Source organism: Bos taurus, chromosome 16 (assembly GCF_002263795.3).
Source record: "Bos taurus isolate L1 Dominette 01449 registration number 42190680 breed Hereford chromosome 16, ARS-UCD2.0, whole genome shotgun sequence".
Taxonomy (NCBI): domain Eukaryota; kingdom Metazoa; phylum Chordata; class Mammalia; order Artiodactyla; family Bovidae; genus Bos; species Bos taurus.
This window is the reverse complement of record NC_037343.1, coordinates 71431766-71459647: the sequence shown is the minus strand read 5'-3', so window position 1 is coordinate 71459647 and position 27882 is coordinate 71431766. Positions and strand designations below refer to the sequence as shown.

The 27882-nt window shown below is 38.3% G+C and overlaps 1 protein-coding gene across 1 annotated transcript in view; it reads left to right on the top strand.

Moving 5' to 3' along the window:
• The window catches only part of DTL (denticleless E3 ubiquitin protein ligase homolog), a 50470-nt gene that overhangs the window by 6582 nt on the left and 16006 nt on the right, over positions 1-27882 (top strand). Inside the window, exons 3-12 of the mRNA XM_003587108.6 lie at positions 348-446; positions 4650-4711; positions 4797-4917; positions 12289-12354; positions 13614-13726; positions 14967-15040; positions 16735-16838; positions 17140-17244; positions 21822-21934; positions 27727-27816. Coding sequence (XP_003587156.1) covers positions 348-446; positions 4650-4711; positions 4797-4917; positions 12289-12354; positions 13614-13726; positions 14967-15040; positions 16735-16838; positions 17140-17244; positions 21822-21934; positions 27727-27816 — 947 coding nt within the window. The remainder of the gene's footprint in view (positions 1-347; positions 447-4649; positions 4712-4796; positions 4918-12288; positions 12355-13613; positions 13727-14966; positions 15041-16734; positions 16839-17139; positions 17245-21821; positions 21935-27726; positions 27817-27882) is intronic.

Below are 27882 nucleotides of genomic sequence, written 5' to 3'. Positions count from 1 at the left end.
CTCTTTTTTTTTTTTTTTTTTGCCATTGGCCAGTACCACTCTTGTTTTGTTCAGGTATCATTCTTGATTCAGCTCCCCTTTAAATAAGAGATTATCTGAAGATTAGTATTTTTTAGTCACTTACTAAATTAGATATTATGGCAAATTTTAAGCCATCTTTAACTCAAAAACCTCTACTATACCAGATGCTATATGGGCAGAATTGTCTTGCCTCTTTCCAAATAGGTTCTTTGTGTTTACCTTGTATTTTTCAATTAATCGATATTATGTTTATATATATATATAGCTTTAAACTTGGCTTTAACATTTATTCTTACTCTTTATTTTATTCTTTATTTCTTACGTAGCTCCCAGTATGGAGCATATACTAGCAGTTGCCAATGAAGAAGGCTTTGTTAGGTTATATAACACAGAATCACACACCAGTAGAAAGAAGTGCATCAAAGGTAAGTCAAGATTTAAAATATTTGTTTTAATATTTTTAATTCATAAAGCCTCAAGGAAACTAGGCTTCTGGCATAGCTCAGTTGGTAAAGAATTTGCCTGAAATGCAGGAGACCTGGGTTCAATTCCTGGTTGGGAAGATCCCATGGAGAAGGAAATGGGAACCCACTCCAGTATTCTTGCCTGGAGAATCCCATGGACAGAGGAGCCTGGCAGGCTACAGTCCAAGGGGTCGCAAGAGTCAAACACGACTTAGCGACTAACCCACCACCACAAGGAAATTACTATTTGAATAAATTCTCAGTGATACTCACTTCTGATTAAGGTTGTTTAGGGATCAGACCTGAAAGTAAATGGTGGGCTGCCTTTCTGTCAATAACTACAGCAAAATCTTTACTGGGAGTTAAGAAAAGTATATTTTAGGATTAAAAACAATTTTTCTTTTAAAAAGTTAAGTTTTTTTATACTTAATGTGGGGAAACATTGCTTCAAAATACTTATATTGAACAAGTGTCTTTTATGCATAAGGCAAAGTTCTGATGACCTTAAAGAGATGACACCACCCTTATGGCAGAAAGTGAAGAGGAACTAAAAAGTCTCTTGATGAAAGTGAAAGAGGAGAGTGGAAAAGTTGGCTTAAAGCTCAGTATTCGGAAAACTAAGATCATGGAATCCAGTCCCATCACTTCATGGGAAATAGATGGGGAAACAGTGGAAACAGTGTCAGGCTTTATTTTTGGGGGCTCCAAAATCACTGCAGATGGTGACTGCAGCCATGAAATTAAAAGACGCTTACTCTTTGGAAGGAAAGTTATGACCAACCTAGATAGCGTATTGAAAAGCAGAGACATTACTTTGCCAACAAAGGTCCATCTAGTCAAGGCTATGGTTTTTCCAGTGGTCATGTATGGATGTGAGAGTTGGACTGTGAAGAAGGCTGAGCGCCGAAGAATTGATGCTTTTAACTGTGGTGTTGGAGAAGACTCTTGAGAGTCCCTTGGACTGCAAGGAGATCCAACCAGTCCATTCTGAAGGAGATCAGTCCTGGGTGTTCTTTGGAAGGAATGATGCTAAAGCTGAAACTCCAGTACTTTGACCACCTCATGCGAAGAGATGACTCATTGGAAAAGACTGATGCTGGGAGGGATTGGGGGCAGGAGGAGAAGGGGATGACAGAGGATGAGATGGTTGGATGGGATCACTGACTCGATGGACGTGAATTTGAGTGAACTCCGGGAGTTGGTGATGGACAGGGAGGCCTGGCGTGCTGGAATTCATGGGGTCGCAAAGAGTCGGACACGACTGAGCAACTGAACTGAACTGAACTTGGGAAAGACTAGAGATCTCTTCAAGAAAATTGGAGATATCAAGAGAACATCTCATGCAAGGATGGACATGATAAAGGACAGACATGGTGAGGACCAAATGGAAGCAGAAGAAATTAAGAAGTGGCAGGAATGCACAGAACTATACAAAATCACTGCACATGGTGATTGCAGCCATGAAATTAAAAGACACTTACTCCTTGGAAGGAAAGTTATGACCAACCTAGACAGCATATTAAAAGGCAGAGACGTTACTTTGCCAATAAAGGTCCGTCTAGTTAAGGCTATGGTTTTTCCAGTGGTCATGTATGGATGTGAGAGTTGGACTGTGAAGAAAGCTGAGCACCGAAGAATTGATGCTTTTGAACTGTGGTGCTGGAGAAGACTCTTGAGAGTCCCTTGGACTGCAAGGAGATCCAACCAGTGCATCCTAAAGGAGATCAGTCCTGAATATTCATTGGAAGGACTGATGTTAAAGCTGAAACTCCAGTACTTTGGCCACCTGATGCAAAGAGCGACTCACTGGAAAAACCCTGATCCTGGGAAAGATTGAGGGCAGGAGGAGAAGGGGACGACAGAGGATGAGATGGCTGGATGGCATCACCGACTCGATGGACATGGGTTTGGGTGAACTCCAGGAGTTGGTGATGGGCAGGGAGGCCTGGCGTGCTGTGGTTCATGGAGTCGCAAGGAGTCGGACACGACTGAGTGACTGAACTGAATACAAAAAGGTCTTAATAACCCAGATAATCACAGTGGTATGGTCCCTCACCTGGAGCTGGACTTCTGGAGTGTGAAGTCAAGTGGACCTTAGGAAGCATCACTGTGAATAAAGCTGGTGTAGGTGACAGAATTCCAGCTGAGCTATTTCAAATCCTAAAAGATGATGCTGTTAAAGTGCTACACTCAGTGTGTCAGCAAATTTGGAAAACTCAGCAGTAGCCACAGGATTGGAAAAGGTCATTTTCCATTTCAATTGCTAAGAAGGTCAGTGCTAAAGAATGTTCAAATTACCATACAACTGTGCTCATTTTACATGCTAGCAAGGTTATGCTCAAAATCCTTCCAGGTAGGCTTCAGCAGTACATGAACTGAAAACTTACAGAGGTAGTAGCTATGTTCAGAAAAGTCAGAGGAACCAGAGATCAAATTGCCAACATTGGTTGGATTATGGAAAAAGCAAGGAAGTTCCAGTAAAACATCTACTTCTGCTTCATTGACTATGTTAAAGCTTTTGACTTGTGGATCACAACAAACTGGAAAATTCTAAGAGATAGGAGTACTAGACCAGTTATCAGACAAGGAGGTAAGACCTGACTGATTCAAAATTGGGGCAGGAGTATGACAAGGCTGTATATTGTTACCCTGCTTATTTTACTTATATGTGGAGTGCATCATGTGAAATGCCATGCTAGATAAATCACAAGCTGCAATCAAGATTGCCAGGAGAATAGCAACAACCTCAGAGATGCAGATGATACCACTCTGATGGCAGAAAGTGAAGAGGAACTAAAGAGCCTCTTGATAAGGGTGAAAGAGGAGAGTGACAAAGCTGGCTTAAAACTCAATATTCTAAAAACTAAGATTGTGGCATCCAATCCTACCACTTCATGGCAAATAGAAAAAGTGGAAGGAGTGATAGATTTTCTTTCCTTGGATTCTAGAATCACTGCGGACAGTGACTGCAGCCATGAAATTAAAAGATGCTTGTTCCTTGGAAGGAAAGCTGTGACCAACCTAGACAGCATATTAAAAAGCAGAGACATCACTTTGCTGACAAAGGTCCATATAATCAAAGCTATGGTTTTACCAGTAGTCATGTATGGATGTGAGAGTTGAACCATAAAGAAAGCTGAGCCAAAGAACTGATGCTTTCAGATTGTGGTGCTGAAGAAGACTCTTGAGAGTACCTTGGACTGCAGGGAGATGAAACCAGTCAATCCTAAAGAAAATCAACTCTGAATATTCATTGGAAGGCCTGTTGCTGAAACTGAAACTTCAATCCTTTGGCCACCTGATGCGAAGAGCCAACTCATTGGAAAAGACCCTGATGCTAGGAAAGATTGAGAACAAGAGGAGAAGAGGGTGGCAGAGGATGAAGTGGTTAGATAGCATCAGTGAGTGAATGGACATGAATTTGAGCATGGGAACTCCGGGAAATAGTGGAAAACAGAGGAGCCTGGCATGCTACAGTCTGTGGGATCGCAGGGTCAGATATGACTTAGTAACTGAACAGCAACAACAGCAAATTCAGGTGTTGGGAAAAGAAGAAAAAAGGCTTTAGATGATGTAGATGAAATACAAAGAAAACACTGTAGGGGTTTCAGAAAGCTCTCATCTAGTAAAGAAGGTGAGGGAAATTTTTCATGAAGGATGGGACGTTTAAGGTGGACTGTGGTATTTTAGACCAGTGGAGGTGGAATTGGACACTCCAAGTAGAGGGAAAAGCATTCGCAAAGGCCTCAAGATAGGAAAGCGTCAGAAGTAGTGTGGATAGAGGGAGAAATGCAGTTTGATTGGAATAAGGTACACAGAGAACAATGAGAGATACGGCCAACGTGAGCAGAACTTTGAATGTCAAACTAAAGTACTTTAGACTCCTTTCAGACAGCATGATGAAGATTTTTTAGAATGTTTCACAAATACTCTGTTTTAGAGAATATATCCCCTCATGGAAAGCAATTTGATATCAAATGGTAGTTTTATGAGGTAGTGAAGGGAATGCATAATGTGTGTGAATCCACAAATTCTCTTTGGCCCATGGACCTTACTGTATTGACCACTGATCTTTTTACTACAGTTTTCAAGCCATTTAAATTGTTGGTATGGCTACCACAGAACATAGTTAGACATTTCACATTCACCATTTTCTTCGTTTAGAATGGATGGCTCACTGGAATGCTGTTTTTGACCTGGCCTGGGTCCCTGGTGAATTTAAGCTTGTAAGTGACTTTCATTTTGTGGGGAATCTGGGTAAATACTGGTGAAGGGTTGTTTTATTAAACCATGATACCTTATTTTTGAAAGGTTACAGCAGCAGGTGATCAGACAGCCAAATTTTGGGATGTAAATGCTGGTGAGCTGATTGGAACTTGCAAAGGTCATCAGTGTAGCCTCAAGTCAGTTGCCTTTTCTAAGTTTGAGAAAGGTAAGTATGTGCTTATCCTCTTTCATGTCCTTAACCTCCTTCATGGTGAAGTAATAAGCTGCAGTTGTTTGTACTTATCAGATTTGCACCTTTCCCTACATAGATGATGGAGATTCTTAAGATGACCTGGAAACCTCAATGAAATCAAGTTGGATTTTAGTCCTGTTCTAATGGATGTTGCCTCTAACTTGTCCCTAAAAGTCAAGCATCTTCAGATAATTTCTTTCTATAATCTTACAGATGAGATAAAAATTTGCAAATAGCCATGATACTTCTGTTTTCAGCTATTACTCAAAATTAATCTTTCTACATTTATTTACTATAGTGGGGAAGGAAGGTTTAAGGAGCGCTGTAATACAGAATAGTACTATAGTAGTTAGGGAAAAACTTAGCAGGGGTGTCTGAATTAGCTTTTAATTTCTGTTTTTTTTGTTTGTTTGTTTTTCCATTTGTTTCTCACTAAATGAGAGTGAGACAACAAACTTTCACCTCAAAGAAGTGGCTGGTCCATCTGACTTCAGTCTCATAATAATAGAAATAAACATTATAGTCTCCTTTATCATTAAAAAATACTCTGTTTTTAAAGGAATATTTTCCTTTATTCACCTGAGCACTCAGGAGTACTAAACCAAGTTGTGAAACTGGTTTGAACTTTAAAAAAAAAAAATCAGTTGCTATTGAGACTGGAACCATGAGGGGAAATATATGACACAGTTTTTATATCTGCCTAACTTTTCCCTAGCACATCTATTTTGTACAGTTATATATGCTTATGTTCTAATTTACTTCACTTGTGTCAGAGGTCATTCTGAGTTTATGAAAATAATTTAAGGTCATGAAAATATATTAATTCCTAAGGTAAATTTGTTTCAGTTCAGTTCAGTCTCTCAGTCACGTCCAACTCTTTGTGACCCCATGAACCGCAGCACGCCAGGTCTCCCTGTCCATCACCAACTCCCAGAGTCTACCCAAACCCATGTCCATTGAGTCGGTGATGCCATCCAACCATCTTATCCCTTGTCGCCCCCTTCTCTTGCCCTCAGTCTTTCCCAGCATCAGGGTCTTTTCCAATGAGTCAGCTCTTTGCATCAAGTGCCCAAAGTATTGGAGTTTCAGCTTCAACATCAATCCTTCCAGTGAACACCCAGGACTGGTCTCCTTTAGGATGGACTGGTTGGATCTCCTTGCAGTCCAAGGGACTCTCAAGAGTCTTCTCCAGCACCACAGTTCAAAAGCATCAATTCTTCGGCGCTCAGCTTTCTTCACAGTCCAACTCTCACATCCATACATGACCACTGGAAAAACCATAGCCTTGACTAGATGGGCCTTTGTTGTCAAAGTAATGTCTCTACTTTTTAATATGCTGTCTAGGTTGGTCATGGCACCCCATTCCCATACTCTCGCCTGGAAAATCTCATGGATGGAGGAGCCTGGTGGGCTACAGTCCATGGGGTCGCTAAGAGTCAGACATGACTGAGCGACTTCACTTTCACTTTTCACTTTATGCGTTGGAGGAGGAAATGGCAACCCACTTCAGTATTCTTGCCTGGAGAATCCCAGGGATGGGGGAGCCTGGTGGGCTGCCATCTATGGGGTCACACAGAGTCGGACACGACTAAAACGACTTAGCAGCAGCAGCAGCAGATTGGTCATAACTTTCCTTCCAAGGAGTAAGCGTCTTTTAATTTCTGGCTGCAATCACCATCTGCAGTGATTTTGGAGCCCCAAAAAATAAAGTCTTCCACTATTTCCCCATCTATTTGCCATGAAGTGATGGAACCAGATGCTGTAATCTTAGTTACAAACAAACAGAGAAGGAAAACGCCATTATCATTCAGTCCCTTTGCTTAATTTTGAAAACTCTGTGCATAGAGAAAGCACAAACCTTATCTTGGCTCCCAGTAGTCCACAGTTGCCCCAGTATGAATTAGTCTGGTGGGACACTGCCCCCAGGGCCATCTAGTTTGATTGCTAAAACACAGATTTTAACCCCTTCTCCTTAGCCAAGTGTTCTTGTGCAGGGCATACTTTTACCACCATACATAGAAGACCTCATGTTTTATTGTGATTTCTGCCTCTAAATTCTTAGGCAAAGTCATTTTTATCTCCCTGAATGTTCATTTAGTGAGATAAATATCCTCTTTAACTTACAAAACCATTTTTGTTGTTGTTCAGTCGCTCAGTCATGTCTGACTCTTTGCGACCCCATGGACTGCAGCATGCCAAGCTTCTGTCTTCTGGAGTTTGCTCAAACTCATGTGCATTGAGTCAGTGATTCCATCCAACCATCTCATCCCCTGTCGCCCCCTTCTCTTGCCCTCAATCTTTCCCAACATCAGGGTTTTTTCCAATGAGTTGGCTCTTCACATCAGGTGGCCAAAGTATTACTTTCAGCATCGGTCCTTCCGCTGAATATTCAACGTTGATATCCTTTAGGATTGAATGGTTTGATCTCTTTATGAGCATAAAAATGAGGTGTAATATGCATGCACAAAACAACAGCAACAAATGAAAAATGCAAAACTGAGGAGCATATAAATGCTTGGTCGATTTTCTTGGATTTTGAGCGGTTGTAGTCAATGTGGTAGAAAAGATCATGATCAAGTTCTTTCAGCCCTACATGAGCAGGATACAAATAACCCTGTTAGGACATAGTTATATTAATACTAGTGTAATTTGCCTTTCCTAAATATCTACCACCTTAAAACCCAGAAAATATTTTCATTTCTAATTGTCAGTTACTCCCAGATGTGTTTTTCTGTGGTCCAAGGGTTGCTGGAACTACTAGTGGGTAATTAAAAGTAATTACAAATATATTTCTATTACCCCTCGTACATTATCTTTGAATTTGTACCTTCTTTCTCATTCTTCATCCTCCAATTTAAGACCAGTCTTTCTTCTAGGGTACTGGGGTCTCAATCCTGACTCACTGGTCACCTGGAAAGGTTTTTGGTTTTTTTTTTATTGAAGTTTACAATGTTGTGTTAATTTCTGCTGTATAACAATGTGACTCAGTTACACACATTAGGGAGCTTTTTTAAAATACCAATTAAGTGTGACTCTCTTGGAGGTGGGCCAGGCATCTGTTTTGTTAAAATTCCTCAAGGGATTCCAGCGTGCTGCTAATGTTGAGAAGCATTCTTGATCCTCCCCCAAGACCTTATGCCATCACTTATGTCTCCACAGTTTTCCTTTTCTTGGCTCTTCCTAGGAAAAATGCAAGCATATCTGTGGCCTGTCCCTAAAAGAACATCTTATCACCCTGTCTTATCACCCTTTCTTATTTCCTTGTCTCTTCTAAGTTTCTTAAGAGTAATCAAAATCAGGTTAAATGTCCTCATCTCAATTTAGTTCAGTTTGGTTCTGTTTTCCATTCCCAGCTCTCTTCCTGAAATCAGCCTGCTTTCTACTTGGTCAACATTTGGTGCATTTGGCCTTCTATTTTAAACCTCATGAGAATTTTTTTCTTCCTTGGAACCTGTGATATCACTGCCTCTGGTTCTCAGTATTTCTGTGTATCCCCTAAGTACTTTTGTGAACTCTTGCTTCTTTACCTAACTTGAAATGTTGGCATGGCCCAAAATTTGGTATTTGCCCATGTTTTCCTTTCAGTCTGTACCTTCTCCCTGGACGGTCTCATCTAGTCCAATTTTGTTTTTTGCTCTACTTACATTGAACCAGATTATATTTCCAACTTTGACTTTTCTGCTAGGACTTCAAGTTCAGCATATCTGAAACTGAACTCATGATTTACCCCAATCTTGGAAGGTTTCTGCCATTATTCTTTGAAATATGTTTTCTGCCCTGTTTTTTCTCCTAGAACTCCACAATTACTCATGTACTAGACTTTTTGAAATTGTCCCATGAATCCTTGAAGCTTTATTCATCTTTTTCCATTTTCTTAAATGAGATATAATTAACACACCATAAAACTCACCCATTTAATGTGTATGTTTCAGTGATTTTTAATTTTTTTTAATAGAGTTCAGTCATCACCACAGTCCAAGTTTAGAACAATTTCAACAGCCCAAAAAGAAAACAGAGCCAACAGAGCCATTAACAGTACTTTCTGTCTTCCCCAGCCTTACACAGCCTACTTTCTTTCTGTCTCTATAGATTTGCCTATTATGCCTTCATGTAAATGGAACCATATAATACGTTGTTGGCTTCTTTTACTTAGCATAATGTTCAGTCTTAGTTTTCACTCTTCCTCAGATGGAATGGTTTCTGTTGATTTGTCTTCAAGTTCATAGACTTTTTCCTCTGTTCCCTCCATTCTGCTCTTAGGCCCATCCAGTGAATTTTATCATTTCAGAAGTTGTGGGTGGTGGTTCTAAAATCTGTATTTGTTTTTGGTAAGTTCTGTTTGTTTCTCTGCTGAGATTTCTCATCTTTTTCATTGATTGTCTCTTTATTTCACTTGACATAGTTATATCTGTTTTACAACCGGACCTGATAAATCAGTATCTGGGTCGTTTTGAGGTTGACCTCTGTTGATTTCTTTTCTCTTGAGAATGACTCATTTTCCTGGCTCTTTATATGGTAAATAATTTAAGATTGTACCCTGTGCGTTGGGAATGGTATGTTGGACTCTGGATTCTATTATGTTGCTCAGAAAAGAGTTGGTGCACAATTGCACTCATCTCACATGCTAGTAAAGTGATGCTTAAAATTCTACAGAACTTCCAGACATGCAAGCCGGCTTTAGAAAAGCAAGAAAAACCAGAGATCAAATTGCCAACATCCACTGGATCATCGAAAAAACAAGAGTTCCAGAAAAACACCTATTTCTGCTTTATTGTCTATGCCAAAGCCTTTGACTGTGTGGATCACAATAAACTGAAAATTCTGAAAGAGATGGGAATACCAGACCACCTGACCCGCCTCTTGAGAAACCTATATGCAGGTCAGGAAGCAACAGTTAGAACTGGACATGGAACAACAGACTGGTTCCAAATAGGAAAAGGAGTACGTCAAGGCTGTATTTTGTCACCCTACTTATTTAACTTCTATGCAGAGTACATCATGAGAAACACTGGGCTGGAAGAAGCACAAGCTGGAATCAAGATTGCTGGGAGAAATATCAATAACCTCAGATATGCAGATGACACCACCCTTATGGCAGAAAGTGAAGAGGAACTAAAGAGCTTCTTAAAGTGAAAGAGGAGAGTGAAAAAGTTGGCTTAAAACTTAGCATTCAGAAAACTAAGATCATGGCATCCAGTCCCATCACTTCATGGCAAATGGATGGGGAAACAATGGCTGACTTTATTTTTGGGGGCTCCAAAATTACTACAGATGGTGATTGTAGCCACGAAATTAAGATGCTTACTCCTTGGAAAGAAAGTTATGACCAACCTAGATACCATATTCAAAAGCAGAGACATTACTTTGCCAACAAAGGTTCATCTAGTCAAGGCTATGGTTTTTCCAGTGGTCATGTATGGATGTGAGAGTTGGACTGTGAAGAAAGCTGAGCACCGAAGAATTGATGCTTTCGAAGTGTGGTGTTGGAGAAGACTCTTGAGAGTCCCTTGGACAGCAAGGAAATCCAACCAGTCCATCCTAAAGGAGATCAGTCCTGGGTGTTCACTGGAAGGACTGATGTTGAAGCTGAAACTCTAATACTTTGGCCACCTGATGCAAAGAGCTGACTCATTTGAAAAGACCCTGATGCTGGGAAAGATTAAGGGCAGGAGGAGAAGGGGACAACAGGGGATGAGATGGTTGGATGGCATCACTGACTCGATGGACATGGGTTTGGTGGACTCCGGGAGTTGGTGATGGACAGGGAGGCCTGGCGTGCTACGGTTCATGGGGTCGCAGAGTCAGACACAACTGAGCGACTGGATTGATTGATTGCTTTCAAACTGCATGGTCAAACCTCTAGGAAAGCAGTTAGTTCAGAAGATCAGATCTCAGTTCAGTTCTTACTGCTCATACATACACGGTTCAGGAGTCAGCCAGAGACTTGCACTAAGTATAAACACAGTATTAGGGTTTCCCACTCTCTCCCCTCTCCAGGGTTCCCTGCTTCTTACACCTCGCGTTGCCCCACTCTCCTTTTCCTAATTCCTCCAGCTCAAAAGGTGGTCTTTGTACTGGTACTTTAGCTTCTTGGTCCTGATGGTACAACTCTGGCTGCCCTCAAGGTAAAACCACAAAAAACCAGTACCTTAGCCTAGGCCAGTCACTTGCTTCAGCAGTTGACTTCCTTCAAAAGTTGCATTTTTGTTCAGTGTCTGTAGGGCCCTCAAGTAGTTTTTGTATTTTGACCTGAGCACTTACCAAATTAATCTGTCTACAATGGCTGCAAGTTAATGCATGTGGATTAATTTGGTAAGTGCTCACTCATACAGGAAGCATAATTTTTTTGGTTTAATTTTTTTTATTTTTATTATAATTTTTTTTAATTTTATTTTATTTTTAAACTTTACATAATTGTATTAGTTTTGCCAAATATCAAAATGAATCTGCCACAGGTATACATGTGTTCCCCATCCTGAACCCTCCTCCCTCCTCCCTCCCCATACCATCCCTCTGGGTCGTCCCAGTGCACTAGCCCTAAGCATCCAGTATCGTGCATCGAACCTGGACTGGCAACTCGTTTCTTACATGATATTTTACATGTTTCAATGTCATTCTCCCAAATCTTCCCACCCTCTCCCTCTCCCACAGAGTCCATAAGACTGTTCTATACATGTGACAGGTAAATTGGAGTTCCTCTTGTGTTTCTTCCTCCAATGTCACTGCCCTTCTTCCATCCCCAGAGGCAACTCCTTTCACAAATTTTATATTGATCTAGTTTATAATTTTATACTGAGAATATAGCTTGGAAATTCGGAGTATGGGCTGCAGGTACATACTGCCAAAAATAATCTTTGCAAGTTACTTATCCTCCCTATGCTTTAGTTTGCTCATCTATAAAATGGGGATAATAATTCTCACTGAGGTGTTCTTTAAAAAAGGTCATCTATAAAAAAGGATAGTGTCTAGAACTTAGTAAGGACTCAGTATATTTTGGTTATTGCTTATTTATCATTATTCTTACTACAACTTTAGTATATAATATAGTATTTCATGTGGCTTTAGGAAAACTTAGAGGTTTATTCTATCAAGTTTTTGTTCAATGTAAGCATTTTGAGTTCTAATACTTTCCCTTTACAGCTTTGTTTTCTCTTATTTGTGTTGAGCTTATTGTTTTCTCTTACTTGTGTGTGATAAAATGTATATTTTATCATTTTAGTCTCCAGTGCCAATTACAGTACCTAGCATATATTAGATACCCTTGAAACTTTATTAATAAATTGAAATATATGTGTCATTAACTGGTTTTGTTAACTTCTTGATAAACTATTTATATGTCTACAGCTGTCTTCTGTACAGGGGGTAGAGATGGCAACATTATGGTCTGGGATACCAGGTGCAACAAAAAAGGTAATCTAGTTCCATTTCAATCCTGACAAGTGTGGTATTGCTCCATAATTTTGAAAGAATTGATGATTTCACTTGTTTACCACCAGGGGGCACAGGTTCATAATCCCTAATTCTTCTCTGGTTCTCAGGTTCTTAGTGATTTCTTCAAGTATTACCCTCCATATTTACCTTATGAGCTATAATGCCATTTATCTAAATTATTAATGGGATTGCAATTATTAGTACATGATCTTTCATTTTAATTTTAAAAATTTGAGGACTTTAAAGAATTGGATTAAATTAAATTTAATTATACTCACATTGCCCCCTAATGCCATTAAGCAGAAAGCAGTGATCATATCAGAAAAAGAAACGGCAACCCACTCCAGTATTTTGTCTGGGAAAGCCCATGGACAGAGAAGCCTGATGGGCTAGCGTACATGGAGTCGCAAAAAGAGTCAGATATGACTTAGCAAATGAGCAACAACAAATGATCGTCTCCCTGCTTACATCATTAAAAAAAAATTATTTGTAATAGACTGTTTTTTAGAGCAGCCTTTAGATACATAGCAAAACTGAGCAGAATGTACAGAGTTCTCTGTATGGCTATACCCGCTGTCCTCACAGTCTCTCCCCCAGTCAACATCCTGCCCCAGAGCTGGACATTTGGTATAGCTGGTGAACCCACTGATACACCATTATCACCCAGTGTCCATCTTATTTACCTAACATTATGGTTCACTGTTGGCATTACACATGCTCTTGGTTTTGACAGATGTGTAACTGGCATGTGTGTGCCATTACAGTATCTTACGGAGTAGTTTCTCTGCCCTAAAAATCCTTTGTGCTCCACCTAGTCATCATACCCCCCTCCTAAACTCTGCCTATCACTGATCTTTTACACTATCTCCATGGTGTTGCCTTTATCAGAATGTCATATTATTGGAACCCTAGAGTATATATAGCCTTTCAGATTGCCTTCTCTCACCTGTCTACTTATACCACACTTTTATTCATACATTCGCCTACTGAAGGACATCTTGGTTGCTTCCAGATTTGGGCAATTAAGAATAAAGCTGCTATAAATATCCATGTGTTTATTTCCTTTCTATATATTATAATCTCACACAAGAGATGATGGTACAGTGACCCTGCTGGCTTCTAATTTTACTAATTTAAAACAGTATAATTATGGGATCTTATATATAAATGTTACATTCAGCATGGGAATAAATTTCTGAAACCTAAACCAATTATGTTCTGAAAAAAATATTTTTCAGATGGATTTTACAGGCAAGTGAACCAAATCAGTGGAGCTCATAATACCTTAGACAAGCAAACCCCTTCAAAACCTAAGAAGAAACAGAATTCCAAAGGGCTTGCTCCTTCTGTGGTAAGGTTTTATAGCTGTGTACATGTGTGCAGATCTTGACAGCATCATCGAGTCTCATTTGGGGAATTTGTTGGGCATAAAATGAGAGTGATTCAGTTAGTGAATGAGAGTCTTTATTTCTTCTTGATATCAGTGGTTTATTGTTTAATACTCATTCAGTACTTAGAGTACTAATTCTCAAACTCTAGGGTGCAACGGAGTCACTTGGGAAATATGTTAAAAATTCAGTTTCCTGAAACTCATACCTAGAGACCTCCATGCATGCACATCATCTAAACTCATTAGGAGAGGGAGATGTGTGGTTTAAAAAGCATATTAAGTGCCATGGTGCCATATTCTGTAGGGCAAAGGAATCCCTGTTGTTGTTTTCATAATACTAACTGCAGAACAGATGTGAGTTTTTTTATGTTCTTTTTTTTTTAACATACCTGGCAAAAGATTTCAAAATATTTTGAGAAACATTAGGAAAAATATAAGCACCTCTTTAGCATTTTACAGTCAAAGTTCAAACAGTGCCCACAATATAGCTTTTTTCTTAAAAAAAAAAGAAAGAAATTATCAGTGTTTCTTAATTTATTTTTCTAGTATTCCTGTTCTGTAGGGTCTAAGTTAATATTTTGGGGATGTGTGGTTGCTAAAACATTAGGACTTAAATTACATTGGCATGAATGGAAACTGACAGGGTTAGTATGTAGTCTTTGGAGGCCAGATAAAGTTAAAATGAGTAACTTTTCAGACATTTCATCAGATTCTGGGGCCAAGAAAACTTAGCATCAATTAGGAGGTAAAATTCCACTTGCTCCTTTAGATTTTTCAGAGCACGTAACCATCTTTTATCTGTAATTCTTAAGACACTCCTATATGATAATCTGGAAAGATATCAACATTTTACAGATGAAACATGCACAAGTTAAATGAGTTTCCTAAGGATACACAGTAGGAATGATTTTTAGTATAGCAAGTAGACTTAGGTACTAAAATACTGTGTTAATCACCAGTTTTTTTCTTGAATGCAAGTCAAAATGTTCATAGTATGATATAAATTGATGTTTAGGTCATTTTCTTGCTAAAATTACTTCTTGGTCTACAGTATATGTTTGACTGATACTGCAGGGGAAAGATTTAGTCTAGTTCAGTTTAGGGGATAAAGGCATCATTTTAGCGCCTTGGTCTCTTAATAGTGAAGATTGTTATACCCCAAATAGGATTTCCTTCTTTTTTTTCTTCCTTGTGCTATTAGGATTTCCAGCAGAGTGTTACTGTGGTCCTCTTTCAGGATGAGAACACATTAGTCTCAGCAGGAGCTGTGGATGGGTAAGAAGAGTCTTTATTTATTGGTTCTTTTGATGAGCTATCTTTCATGAACTGTGATAGAGAAGTCACCTAATTCCATTGTAATTTAATGTGCGTGCTTTTAAATTTCAACATAGTACCCAGCTGAGAAGAACTCTAGATCACACTGAAAAATATCTAGTTATTAGAGCTCTTGCTCAAATAATTAAATGAGATAATTGTCACAGTTAGCACATTGTCTAGCACTTAGGAGCAGCATTGGCACCTGTTGCTGCTGCTGTTACAGAGAAGCTTGATGGTAACTTGCTTGTGTGAGCTGCATAATTTAATCAATGGTTTCCCATTATATTTAAAAGATATGTTTATATTTTACTGTAGTCTGTTGTGTGTAAGATAGCATTGTGTCTAAAAATGTCAATGTACAGACCTTAATTTAAAAATATTTTATTGCTGGGAAATGCCAAAACAATTAAAATGGTAACATCACAGATCACTATAGCAAAAATAATAATGATGAAAAATGGAAGCATTAGGAGAACTACTAAAATGTGACATAGAGACATGAAATGAGAAGATGCTGTTGGAAAAATGGTACCTATAGACTTACCACAACCTTCAATTTGTGAAAAAATGAAATATCTGCAAAGCACAGTGAAATGAGATATGCCTATATTTTGGGTTTTGTCTTCTCTAGTTCAGTAGTATCCTAAAAGACAGAACCTGATTCTGGGCATGTAACTGGCATTTCAGGGAGTACTCTAACTAGATTGATGTTAAGGCCTAAGGACTTACACATACTTTCCATCCATGATTGGTCTGAATTTTGGGAACTTTATACTTCCGTATAAGTTTGTGATACTTCTTGATTTTTTGCTTTGTTGAAATTTAAGTTCATTGAGTACAGGGGCTCCTTCTTTTTAAAATATTCTTCTTTGCCCTCTTTTTGCCCATTATATCTCCCAAGATATCCCTCCCTTCAAAAATTTTAATTTAAAAATATAATGGCTTAATAAACTAAGGTTTCTGTTGTGTCCTCTAAACACTAAAACTCTTCTGTGGACCAAATTCTCAGGCACAAATGAAGGATTATCTAAAGATTATTAGTTATATTTGTAAATGGCTTTCTTTGTGAAAGCTTTCTTTCCAAGGAATACTGCCCTCTTATAACCAAGCTTGTGTTTTCAAGTTGTCTACAAAGTAGATCTTGAAAATTAGGAAAATTATCCCAATAGGTGAAATGTAAAAATACTCTATTTCACAGGAAAGTTTGTTTAGACTACATTTCTTAAAGAATTAATGTATAGGGATACAACCATAAGGACACAGTTTTGTACTTAATGATGTCAAAGGTTACATGCGGAATGTTAAAGGCTTAGGAAGTGTGTGGTTTTTGTTTTTTTTTTTCTGAAAACAATGAAACAATGACTATCAGCACTCAACCTTCATCTTCCTTTTCCGCTCTTTTCAAGTAAACTCAGGGAAACCCATCTGTGGGTCAGAACACATCTGTTTCCGTTCTGCTAGAATTGTTAGCCTGACATTGGAGACAAGAGTATGAGATAGTTCAATCTATTTCCCAATGAAATATCCTCACTGTAGCTGGTTGATGTGCCAGAGGAATTAGATTAAAAGTCATTTCACATTCAAACGTAGTTGAAACTGATTGGTGTTGGAAAAGGACTACAAAATAACTATTTTTTAACCTTGATTTTTAGCATAATCAAAATATGGGATTTACGTAAGAATTATACTGCTTATCGACAGGAACCCATAGCATCCAAGTCTTTCCTGTACCCAGGTAGCAGCACTCGAAAACTAGGTAAGCCTTATTCATTCTGTTGGACTCTTTTGTAGGACTTTTTTGGATATGTAAGTTTTGTCAAAATTTTAAAATAAATATCAAACTAGTTTTCAGCAACTGTTATTCTCAGCTGACTTGAGAAACTAGTATATGAAAGTATCTTTTTGAAGTTACAAAAACTTAGAAGAATAATTTTGGTTTGTAGAAATTTGGGGGAATCAGAATAGGGATGATACTTGTAATGAAATGATCTAAAAAGATCATTTTCACCTCTGATCTACTCTGTCATCAGCCCTTGCTAACTCATTCCTTTTTCCAGGATACTCAAGTCTGATTTTGGATTCTACTGGCTCCACTTTATTTGCTAACTGCACAGATGACAACATCTACATGTTCAATATGACTGGATTAAAGACTTCTCCAGGTAGGGTCTTAGTCATTCAAATTCTTTTCTAAAAATAATATGGGTTTTTTTCATTAATGATAATTTAATGTTGTTTGTGGTTTTTGTACTGAATTTATGAAGACATAAAGGGGCTTTGGGGTCTTTGATTAGCTCCAGTGATGTTTTAATTCATAGGTGTACTTATCTTGTGATTTCACAAGTGAACAGAATCCTGCTCCATGTGGTGGCTTAATTTTAATAGTAAGTCTTTCCCGAAATTATGCCCCTTCCACTCCAGTACTCTTGCCTGGAAAATCCCATGGACTGAGGAGCCTGGTAGGCTGCAGTCCATGGGGTCGCTAAGAGTCGGACACGACTGAGCGACTTCACTTTGACTTTTCACTTTCATTCATTGGAGAAGGAAATGGCAACCCACTCCAGTACTCCTGCCTGGAAAATCCCATGGACGGAGGAGCCTGGAAGGCTGCAGTCCATGGGGTCGCTGAGGGTTGGACATGACTGAGCGACTTGACTTTGACTTTTCACTTTCATTCATTGGAGAAGGAAATGGCAACCCACTCCAGCATTCTTGGCTAGAGAACCCCAGGGATGGGAGAGTCTGGTGGGCTGCCGTCTATGGGGTCGCACAGAGTCAGACATGACTGAAGCGACTTAGCAGCAGCAGCAGCAGCAGATATACTTAAGATTATTTCAATATTTGTGGGATAGAGAAGGCTGTTCTGTTCAGCTTTTGTCCTGTATGTGGGTTATTTGTTAAAGTTAGGGGGCTTAGTTTTAAGCCCTCAAAATAGTCCCTACCCACCTCAGCCTTCTCATTAATGTTGGACAGAGGCTATTTTATCTCTGGATGTTTTTCCTAATCTCATTTTTTTTCTCTTTAAGAAAATTATAAGTGGAATATATAATTTATAAATGGACTATAAAAAGCTTATATATTTTATATTTATATATATTACATATATTTATAAGTGGAATATATAAAGCTAATAAATGACATTTTAAAAAATTAGTTTCTCAAGCATACTCTCAAGAGGGTTAGAGTTACATCATCTTGAGGACATTATCAGTTGTTTAAGCAAGCTACATACTTGTAACCTACCTACTTATTTCTCATATATAACTGTCAGAAAAAGACTTTGAATTCTATAACCAATCCCTAGAGCTACCCAGTTCCCACTAAAGTAAGATACATGGATAAAAAAGAAATCTTGAAATAGTGCAGAATTTAGCTGGGCATTTACAGAAGTTTCCTAAGACTGACCCCAAGCCATTATTAGGACTTCAATACCTATGACAGTATCATACATGGCATTTTTAATGCCCTGCGTTAGGTCTGATGTTGTCTAAACAAGAGTAAGAATGTAAACAAGAAAAGGAAAGAGGTTTTATAACTTTGCTTGCTATCTCCTTGATTGAAATTAGAACTTGAACAACTCTTGGTTTATTTAACCATATAAAACAAACTCTTCAAATTTTTTCCCTAGAAGATGAAAGCCTAATTATATTATCAGATGTCCAAGATCATTTTGTTATGTGTGACACCAAAAGGGGCCTTAAATTTAGTTGTTCTTCTGCCATCAAACAAATATGCCCAAGGCCACTTAACTAATAATTTAATAACCTTTCCTCTGTACTCCTGAAATTGTTTTATTGGCTCTCATATATAGATAGGTAGGTAGGTAGGCAGATAGGTATGTTCCTTAGAAATTGACAGATATGTGTGTGAGAGAGAAAGAGAGATCTAGTAATTGCTTGTCTTTTTCAAAACTTGAGGTCCTAAAGTCAGTACTTGATGTTCTATACCTTTAGTTCACAGCACTTTATTATACTAAGTGATGTTTATAAGGACAACTCTGAAGCATCTTCAGTTCAGTTCAGTTGCTCAGTCGTTTCCGACTCTTTGCAACACCATGAATCGCAGCACGCCAGGCCTCCGTGTCCATCACCAACTCCCAGAGTTCACTCAAACTCATGTCCATTGAGTCAGTGATGCCATTCAGCCATCTCATCCTGTGTCATCCCCTTCACCTCCTGCCAACAATCCCTCCGAGCATCAGGTTCTTTTCCAATGAGTCAGCTCTTTGCATCAGGTGGCCAAAGTATTGCAGTTTCAGCTTTAGCATCAGTCCTTCCAACAAACACCCAAGACTGATCTCCTTCAGGATGGACTGGTTGGATCTCCTTGCAGTCCAAGGGACTCTCAAGAGTCTTCTCCAACACCACAGTTCAAAAGCATCAATTCTTCGGTGCTCAGCTTTCTTTATAGTCCAACTCTCACATCCATACATGACCACTGGAAAAACCATAGCCTTGACTAGATGAACCTTTGTTGGCAAAGTAATGTCTCTGCTTTTGAATATGCTCTCTAGGTTGGTCATAACTTTCCTTCCAAGGAGAAATCATCTATTAATTTCATGGCTGCAGTCACCATCTGCAGTGATTTTGGAGCCCCCAAAAATAGTCAGCCACTGTTTGCACTGTTTCCCCATCTATTTCCCATGAAGTGGTGGGACCAGATGCCATGATCTTAGTTTTCTGAATGTTGAGCTTTAAGCCAACTTTTTCACTCTCCTCTTTCATTTTCATCAAGAGGCTTTTTAGTTCCTCTTCACTTACTTCAATAAGGGTCGTGTCATCTGCATATCTGAGGTTATTGATATTTCCCCCGGAAATCTTGATTCCAGCTTGTGTTTCTTCCAGCCCAGCATTTCTCATGATGTACTCTGCATAGAAGTTAAATAAGCAGGGTGACAATATACAGCCTTGACGTACTCCTTTTCCTATTTGGAACCAGTCTTTTGTTCCATGTCCAGTTCTAACTGTTGCTTCCTGACCTGCATACAAATTTCTCAAGAGGCAGGTCAGGTGCTCTGGTATTCCCATCTCTTTCAAAATTTTCCACAGTTTATTGTGATCCACACAAGTCAAAGGCTTTGGCATAGTCAATAAAGCAGAAATAGATGTTTTTCTGGAACTCCCTTACTTTTTCGATGATCCAGCAGATGTTGGCAATTGAAGCATCTTAATGAAGCATTTTAAGAGCCCAAATTGTCAACAATTAAACTAATTAAAGCCAATATAGGTTTAGAAGGATTTTTTTCTATAAACTTTATGTTGGCTTTCTTAGACCAGCAGAGGGCAATAAATACTTAAGAGTTTAGTGGAAAATTTGGTCTAGTTTTCCATTCATAGCTAAGAGCTGAGAAAGATGAACAATTATAGTTTTGGAATTGTATTCAGAATAAAGGATCCTGTTTATTTTGTGAGGATTTATCTGTCATAGTAACTCTATAATACATGTATCTGAATTGATTCATGTCTTGCTTAACTTGAACAGTTGCAGTATTTGATGTGGCAGTGTATTTGACATGCAGGGTTTTTCTTGAAAAGCTCTAAATACAAAGTTTGTTTTTTAATCCAATTTTTTATTCTAGCAAAAGGAAGAGATTTTTGTGAGTAGTTATAGAAAGCTGTTGAGTTGAGTTCAGTTCAGTCTTCAGTTGTGTCCGGCTCTTTGCGACTCCATGAACCGCAGCACACCGGGCCTCCCTGTCCATCACCAACTCCCGGAGTCCACCCAAACCCATGTCATTGAGTCACTGATGCCATCCAACCATCTCATCCTCTGTCATCCCCTTCTCCTCCTGCCCTCAATCTTTCCCAACATCAAGGTCTTTTCAAATGAGTCAGCACTTCACCTCAGGTGCCCAAAACATTGGAGTTTCAGCTTCAACATCAGTCCTTCCAATAATAATTCTTTTTCCCCCTCCGTTAGAAGATTGCAGTGAAGTATTTTTTCCTTCCTGAACGTATCCTTAAATTTTCCAATGACCGAGATGTTTTTCCTTTAATTTCCTAGTAGAGTTCTAATGCCTGAGGCCTCAGCTTTTGGTCTCCTTAGGATGGAATTAAGGAGATTCCTAGATTGGATAGTGAGAAGTCTAAACCTAACCTAGTTGGAGTATCTTATATATGAATATATAGTTTACCTCATTGGCCACTTCTACTCTTCAGCCTACTTAAAGTCGAGTTTAAAGGTTACCGCATCTCAGATAGACTATCCATAAATCTTAATTCTCCTTTCACTGATTTTTACCTATTCATACAACAAATGTTTGAAGATTTCCTCTGTAAAGCATTATAAAGTCTGAAGTCTAGTGAAGAAAGAAAAAGATATTTGTGAAATATATCCTTAAGAGGTTTGAAGTTAATTTAAGAGGAAGAAAGACCAATGTTTAATGCAATGGAAAAAACCTAGCCTGGGGTGGAAAGAGAGGGTCTGACAAAGGCATTTTTACTAAAGGATTGGACACTGACTCTGTTCTTCCTTTGAGAATATTTTTTGTCCCTTTCTTCTCAATAGGTAACTCCATACCAAGTATTTGGGCTTAGATCATGAGATTGGGTCTAATATAAAGCCTTTTCCTAGGATTTCCTTTCTTTTTCTGCCACTGTCCAGTTCTTTTTAAACTGCTGACTTACTTGACCATCTGCTTCATTAGTCAATACATTAATAAACTTATTAGGATATGTATACTGTCTGCATTTATTTGAACACTGGAAATGAAGTAATTTGATTTTTTTCCTTCTGGCAGTGGCTGTCTTCAGTGGACATCAGAACTCTACCTTTTATGTTAAATCCAGTATTAGTCCAGATGACCAGTTTTTAGTCAGTGGCTCAAGTGATGAAGCTGCCTACATCTGGAAGGTAAGTTACCAAACTTTAGCCTTTCTATATCAGATGTTAAGTAAAAATTGCTTTTTGCCTCTAAATACAGCTGAAACTTCACCCTGACTGTGACAAAATATATCATACTTTCACTGTACGCTTCTCAGAAATCTAAATCCATATCCTCCAGCAGATTTACAGATTATGAGGAAGTTGAGAATTCAGAAGACTGAAAAGACTCTTAAATACTTTGTCCTGCTTCCTGGAAAAACATGCTGTACTGCCTTACTGCCCTGTGTTTTCAGACTCTCATAAAATTTGGAACAGTAACAGAGCACAGTATTTGAATCCTACACGCCAGTCACCCATAGAGCCTTGCACAAAGCACTCATTCAAAAATGTTCATGGAATAATTGTGTTTTTTACTCTCCTCTAAGTGGGTAGTTGTCAGGTTATTAAAATAGATGTGGCTGCTTTGTCAGTTTTGTGTTTCTTTAATAGCATTATTTATTCATTTATTTACAGATTCCCCATTTCTGTTACACGAATTTATAATTTTTTGTTTTTTCATTTTAAATAGTGGTTCTAAAGCAGCTACTATAGGCTAAGAAATTTAAAGCTATTCATTTGAAGTCAAGAGGAGAAAACTGAAATACAAGTAGCATTTCCTAACCACTGGAAAATGGCTCTTGTGGAATAATTAATTATAGAAATGTCTGAGTTCAAAGAAAAAGACCATTAAGGTGTTTTCCTAGGGCTAGAAATCATTATCTTCTGGATTGCCCTATAGTTTCATAAATGTCATAGACATTGGTGAAATAAATGATCAAAGTCTATTGATTTTAGATTTTAGAATCATAGTGACTGAAACTTCATAGACTTGTAGGTTCAATATTATTAAATCCCTTTTCAGGAGACAGTTTGTGTCATCTTTAGTCCTGCCAACTTCTAGGAAGTCATATCTTTAATGCAGGACAAGGGTAGATCTTGTCAGATATGAGGAATAATTCTTCAGCTTAATTTCAACTAGTCCTGAGGGAGGTACTAAAAAATGATCAAATGTAACACTACCTTCTCAAAAGCTTTAGTAACAATAACCTTGATAATCACAGGGTGGAGATATTGTTCTATCCAAGATGCATTTTTGTTGACCTTGCCTCTTTTTCTTCACACATACCTACTGTATTTTTAAATAATTTTCTTATAAAATATATACTTGAGACCCTCATCTTATGATAAGAGTTTTACATAACTTCTTGTCTATAAAATTCTTCTTACTTGAGCTTTAAACTTTATGTGACTAGCCCTGATGTTTCTGTTTCATAATCTGGTCTTATGCTGCATATTTATTATCTTCTGGTTTTTCCTTCCCTCACTATCTTACCTACATTCCTTTTTCTGCTTTGGTTCCCAACTTAGCTAGAGGATTTTATTCCTACCAAGGTCAGTATCTTTTAAATTTTTTTTCTTGAAAATAAAATTGCAAACATATCAAAAAGCATTAATAAAGGATTATGCAAAAAACAACTTAGGCACTGATCATATTTTAAAATCAGTTTTTTAATTATATAGTTACGTGTGTGTGTGTATTTATAGTTTATTGCCAATACTTTTGTTTGTTTTCTGGCTTTGTTTTCTTTTTTTTTTTTATTGCCAATTTCTAAAGTTCCTCTTAGCTCTGATACAAAAGATTGCTTGTTTTTGGTTTTTTTTTTTTTTTTGGTTCCAGAAAATCTGGGTTGAGGGATGCTTTCTCTCCTTAAAGACAAGCAGTAAAGATACTTGGCTGTTCATTAGTAACTCATTTTCAAACATCCAGTCAGTGGGTATCACACATGGGTGACCCTTTCTGAATTCTAGGCTGGGTCACATGTCAGTGCTGAGTGATGTGGTTCAGACATGATGTTCTCCTGCCTGTCCACACATAACTCAGTGTGCAGGTTCTGATATTTGAGATCTTGGCAAACTTACTGCTCCTAAAATGAATTTGCCTGGTGAGGTGGCTCAATTTTCCTTTTCCATGGTAAGAAAAGAGGGGTGGAATGTAGTGTGTAATTTAAAAACAGTTACACACAAGCTGAGTAGTCAGGCCATTAGGTCAGAATTCTCTCAGGTATAAGGATTTTCCTATGCCAAAAAAGCCCATGGGCACAAGAAAATGGGGTGAAAGAATGAAGTTTTAGATCTCAGGGCAGAAGAGAATGAATAGCCTTCCCGTCCTAATTACTGCCCAGCAAAAAGGAGATGTGGTTTAGTTAGGCTTTCTGACACTGAGGCCCAAGAGTAAAAACATGTAATATTATGTTTTTTTCTTGTTTAATTGCCTACCCCTTGTCCTCCCCTAACCCCTGCCCCCCTTCCCTGGTTCATTTCTGATAGAGCCCCTGAATAGTATTGAAGTGGTTATAAATAAACTGATTTGGCACCGTCATTCTACCGCTGACTGGCGAAACATTGAGCCTGACACTTTAGGAAGTGTAAATGATCTCATGGCAGAAATGAAGATTAGGTTTGGTCTCTAACGGGGCAGAGTAAGGAGGTTTTTTGAGGAAAGGTGCTGATCTTTTTTGCCTGTTAAAGTATACAAAATGTTTTATGAGGTCTGTACTTTAGGACCAGTTGCTTCTAAAGGTACCTTCATTGTTCTGAGAGTTTTACCTTAGGAATTTCTCCTGCCTTGAGTTAAGCCTTTATTCTGTAACAACTAAAATTTGTAAGAGAAGACAATTTTTTTGTGTTTTGACCTTTCCCAGAATGCATAGATGTAAATGTCCCTTGGACTTAATAGTCTCCTCTTCCTATTTAAAAGTAGAGGGAGGTTTTCAAAAGTGAAATCATGTCATTATGATAACACTTTTATTATAATTATTACAATGAATATTATAATGAAGTGACAATAAATAAAAACATATTTGAATAAGAATCAAAGATTTAAGTCACCTGAATTTCATTAGAAGAAATTAATCTTCTTTGGAGTAGTCACCCAATATACTTTACCATACTAGGATAGTCCTCAACTGTGAAAACACTTGTTACTGATGTTCATAAAGACTTGTTGGACATAAGCTCTCATTCCAGTCTACAGCATGCCCTTCCCTCAACTTTTTCTTTTAAATTGAGATAGAATTTGAATACTGTAAAATTCACCACTGTAGTCATTTTAAAGTGTACAGTTCAATGATTTTTTTTTTTTTTTTTGTATAGTCACAGTATTGTGCAGCCATCCCATCTCATTCCCAGACATTTTTATCACTCCCAAAAGAAACCCCATAACCTTTAGGAGTCACTCCATTCCTCCCTTCCCCCAACTTCTGGCAACCGGTAACCTGCATTCTGTCTCTGTAGATATGCCTATTCTGAACGTTTCCTATAAGTGGAATTATATAGAGACATGATCTTTTATGTCTGGCTTTGCTTTCATAAAATTTATCCATTTTGTTATATATATATCAGTACTTCATTCCTCTTTATGGAGGAATATTCCATTGGATGTTTAGACCGTATTTGTCTATTTATCAGTTGATGGACATTTAAACTTTTCCACTTTTTGGCTTTTTTAGAAAACTATTCATCTATTTATGTATTTGGCTGCATGCGGTCTTGGTTGCAGCATGCAGGGTCGTTTGTTGCATCTCACAGACTTCTCTCCAGTGAGTGTGTTGTGTGGAGTTGGTTGTCCTTCAGCATGTGGGATCTTAGTTACCCCCCAAGGAGGAAACCTATGTCCCCTGCAGTGGAAGGTGGATTCTTAACCACTGAGCCACCAGAGAAGTCCCCACTTTTTTGGCTTTATGAACAGAGCTACTGTGAACATTCATGTAAAAAGTTTTGTTTGAACATGTCTTTAATTCTCCTGGGAGTGTATACCCGAGTAGAATTGCTAGGTCATATGGTAACTAATTCTATGTTTTTAACTTTTTAGAAACCCTCCCCTCACTTTTAATGCTATGTAAGATACCTGGTTCATGGCAATCATTCAATAAATGCTGACTTTTATTGTTACTATTTTTATTCCTGCCTTATTATCAAATTATAAAAAATTTTCCAACATGTCTATCTTTTGGGGTTTTTTTTTTTCCCTCTTAAATCCTATAGATAAATGCAGAAATGTACACACATTCTATTGGTGGACATTTTTTTTCTTGACATTTATTTTAATCTTCGATATAGACACTCAAGTTCTCCTCGGTATATGTAATGCCTAGGAGACTGAGGAAGGGACAGTACCATGAGATGATGAGCTAGAAGCAACAAGCAAGTAAATACATGGAGCAAAATAATACGTTGTTACCCGAGAGGGTCAGAAGGACATAGGATTTCCTCTTTTAATTTGCTGTTACCCATCCTCCTTGGGTCTTGGGTAAAGGGAAACTTTATAGGCTGGGACCATTGAGAATTTCTGTGACTGTTGAGATCATTAGAGTCTATCTTGAAAGTCTTTTTTAAAATATGCCACCTTGTGAGAGAATGAGTACTGTGGGATTGTAGGAGTAGGTAGCCAGTGAGATCCTTTTAGAGCTCAAAGAAAAGTCTCCTTTTCTGGTAAACTTTAATTAATCCAGCAAGGCAAATCAGATTCTGCTCTTTGTCTTTGGCTTTTTGAATCATTACATAGTGCCATTTAACCAAGGAGAGGAGTAGTAATAATTGAGTTGGATACCTTATGAATCAGTATGTCGAATCTCTTAACTACAGTCTGAGGAGTCCATTAAGTTACTTAGTCATTGTTCCAAATATTCTTCCCAGAGTGCCGCCTCCTTCTTCATACGAATGAGCAATGATTAAGAGTCTCAGGTAAATGAGAAGATAATAATTTCTCTTTTTCAAACACGTATGCTAATAATAGCTACGTGGGTCTGTCTCTCTGTGCTGTGCTGATTAATGCCCATGGCCTCTGACAGGGATTGACAGCTCTTGAATGAGACAGCTGTCAAACGCCTGTCACTAATAGCATCCAGTGAGGGAGAAAATATCATTCTTAGTCACCTGTGTAGTACTGCACAATGTGACCCTTCTTTTGTACATTAAAATGTGACAATACTTAACTTGAAAATTCAGTTTCTTTAAGCAAATGAACTGAAAATAAAATTTCAGAGAATTTTTTTTTCCAAAAAAAATACCAAAGTGCCATGTAGAATATAGCTTTTGCCCTTTCAAAATGAAGGAGTATAACTTTGGGCTTTCATAGAAGTCAGTGAGTTCTTTTGGAAGAAAGACTATCCCCTTGTCCCAAGAGATCTGCTAACATTTCTTAAGTACCTTCAGGATTTAGTTAAGTGCAGTGTTCCTGGAAGTAGCTGACTAGAGAAGATCTAAAATTTAGTCTAGGTTCCACTTGAAGTGTTACACCTAGCTGCTGAAACTCACCCTTTCAGTCTTGAATTTTAATCAAAATATGTATAACTACAACAAAGGATGAGATGGCTGGATGGCATCACCAACTCGATGGACGTGAGTTTGAGTGAACTCCGGGAGTTGGTGATGGACAGGGAGGCCTGGCGTGCTGCGATTCATGGGGTCGCAAAGAGTTGGACACGACTGAGCGACTGAACTGAACTGAAGTAGTCCTGATTTGAAATAAGAGCTGTCCTGGTATCTTACCTCATACTGTTTACTTATTTTTGCTGTTTTCCTTCTATTTTCTCAGATTAATGACAGAAATACTTTCAGTGCCCATTGGGCCTCTTGTTCTGAGCTATAACTAGGCATGTCTAGGGATTTTTGGTAACAACTCTACAGCTGTCTAAGGTACAAGTATGGATAAATTTGAAGCCGCTGTCTGGAGACCTAACACTGCCCTGCTGACTTGTTTGTTTTTGATGGTGTGATAGGTCTCCATGCCCTGGCATCCTCCCACTGTGCTCCTGGGTCATTCTCAAGAGGTCACATCTGTGTGCTGGTGTCCATCAGACTTCACAAAGGTTTGTAAGCAAATCTCTGTAGCTGGTTTAAAAGATCACAGATTTGTAGATTTTCCCAATACAGAC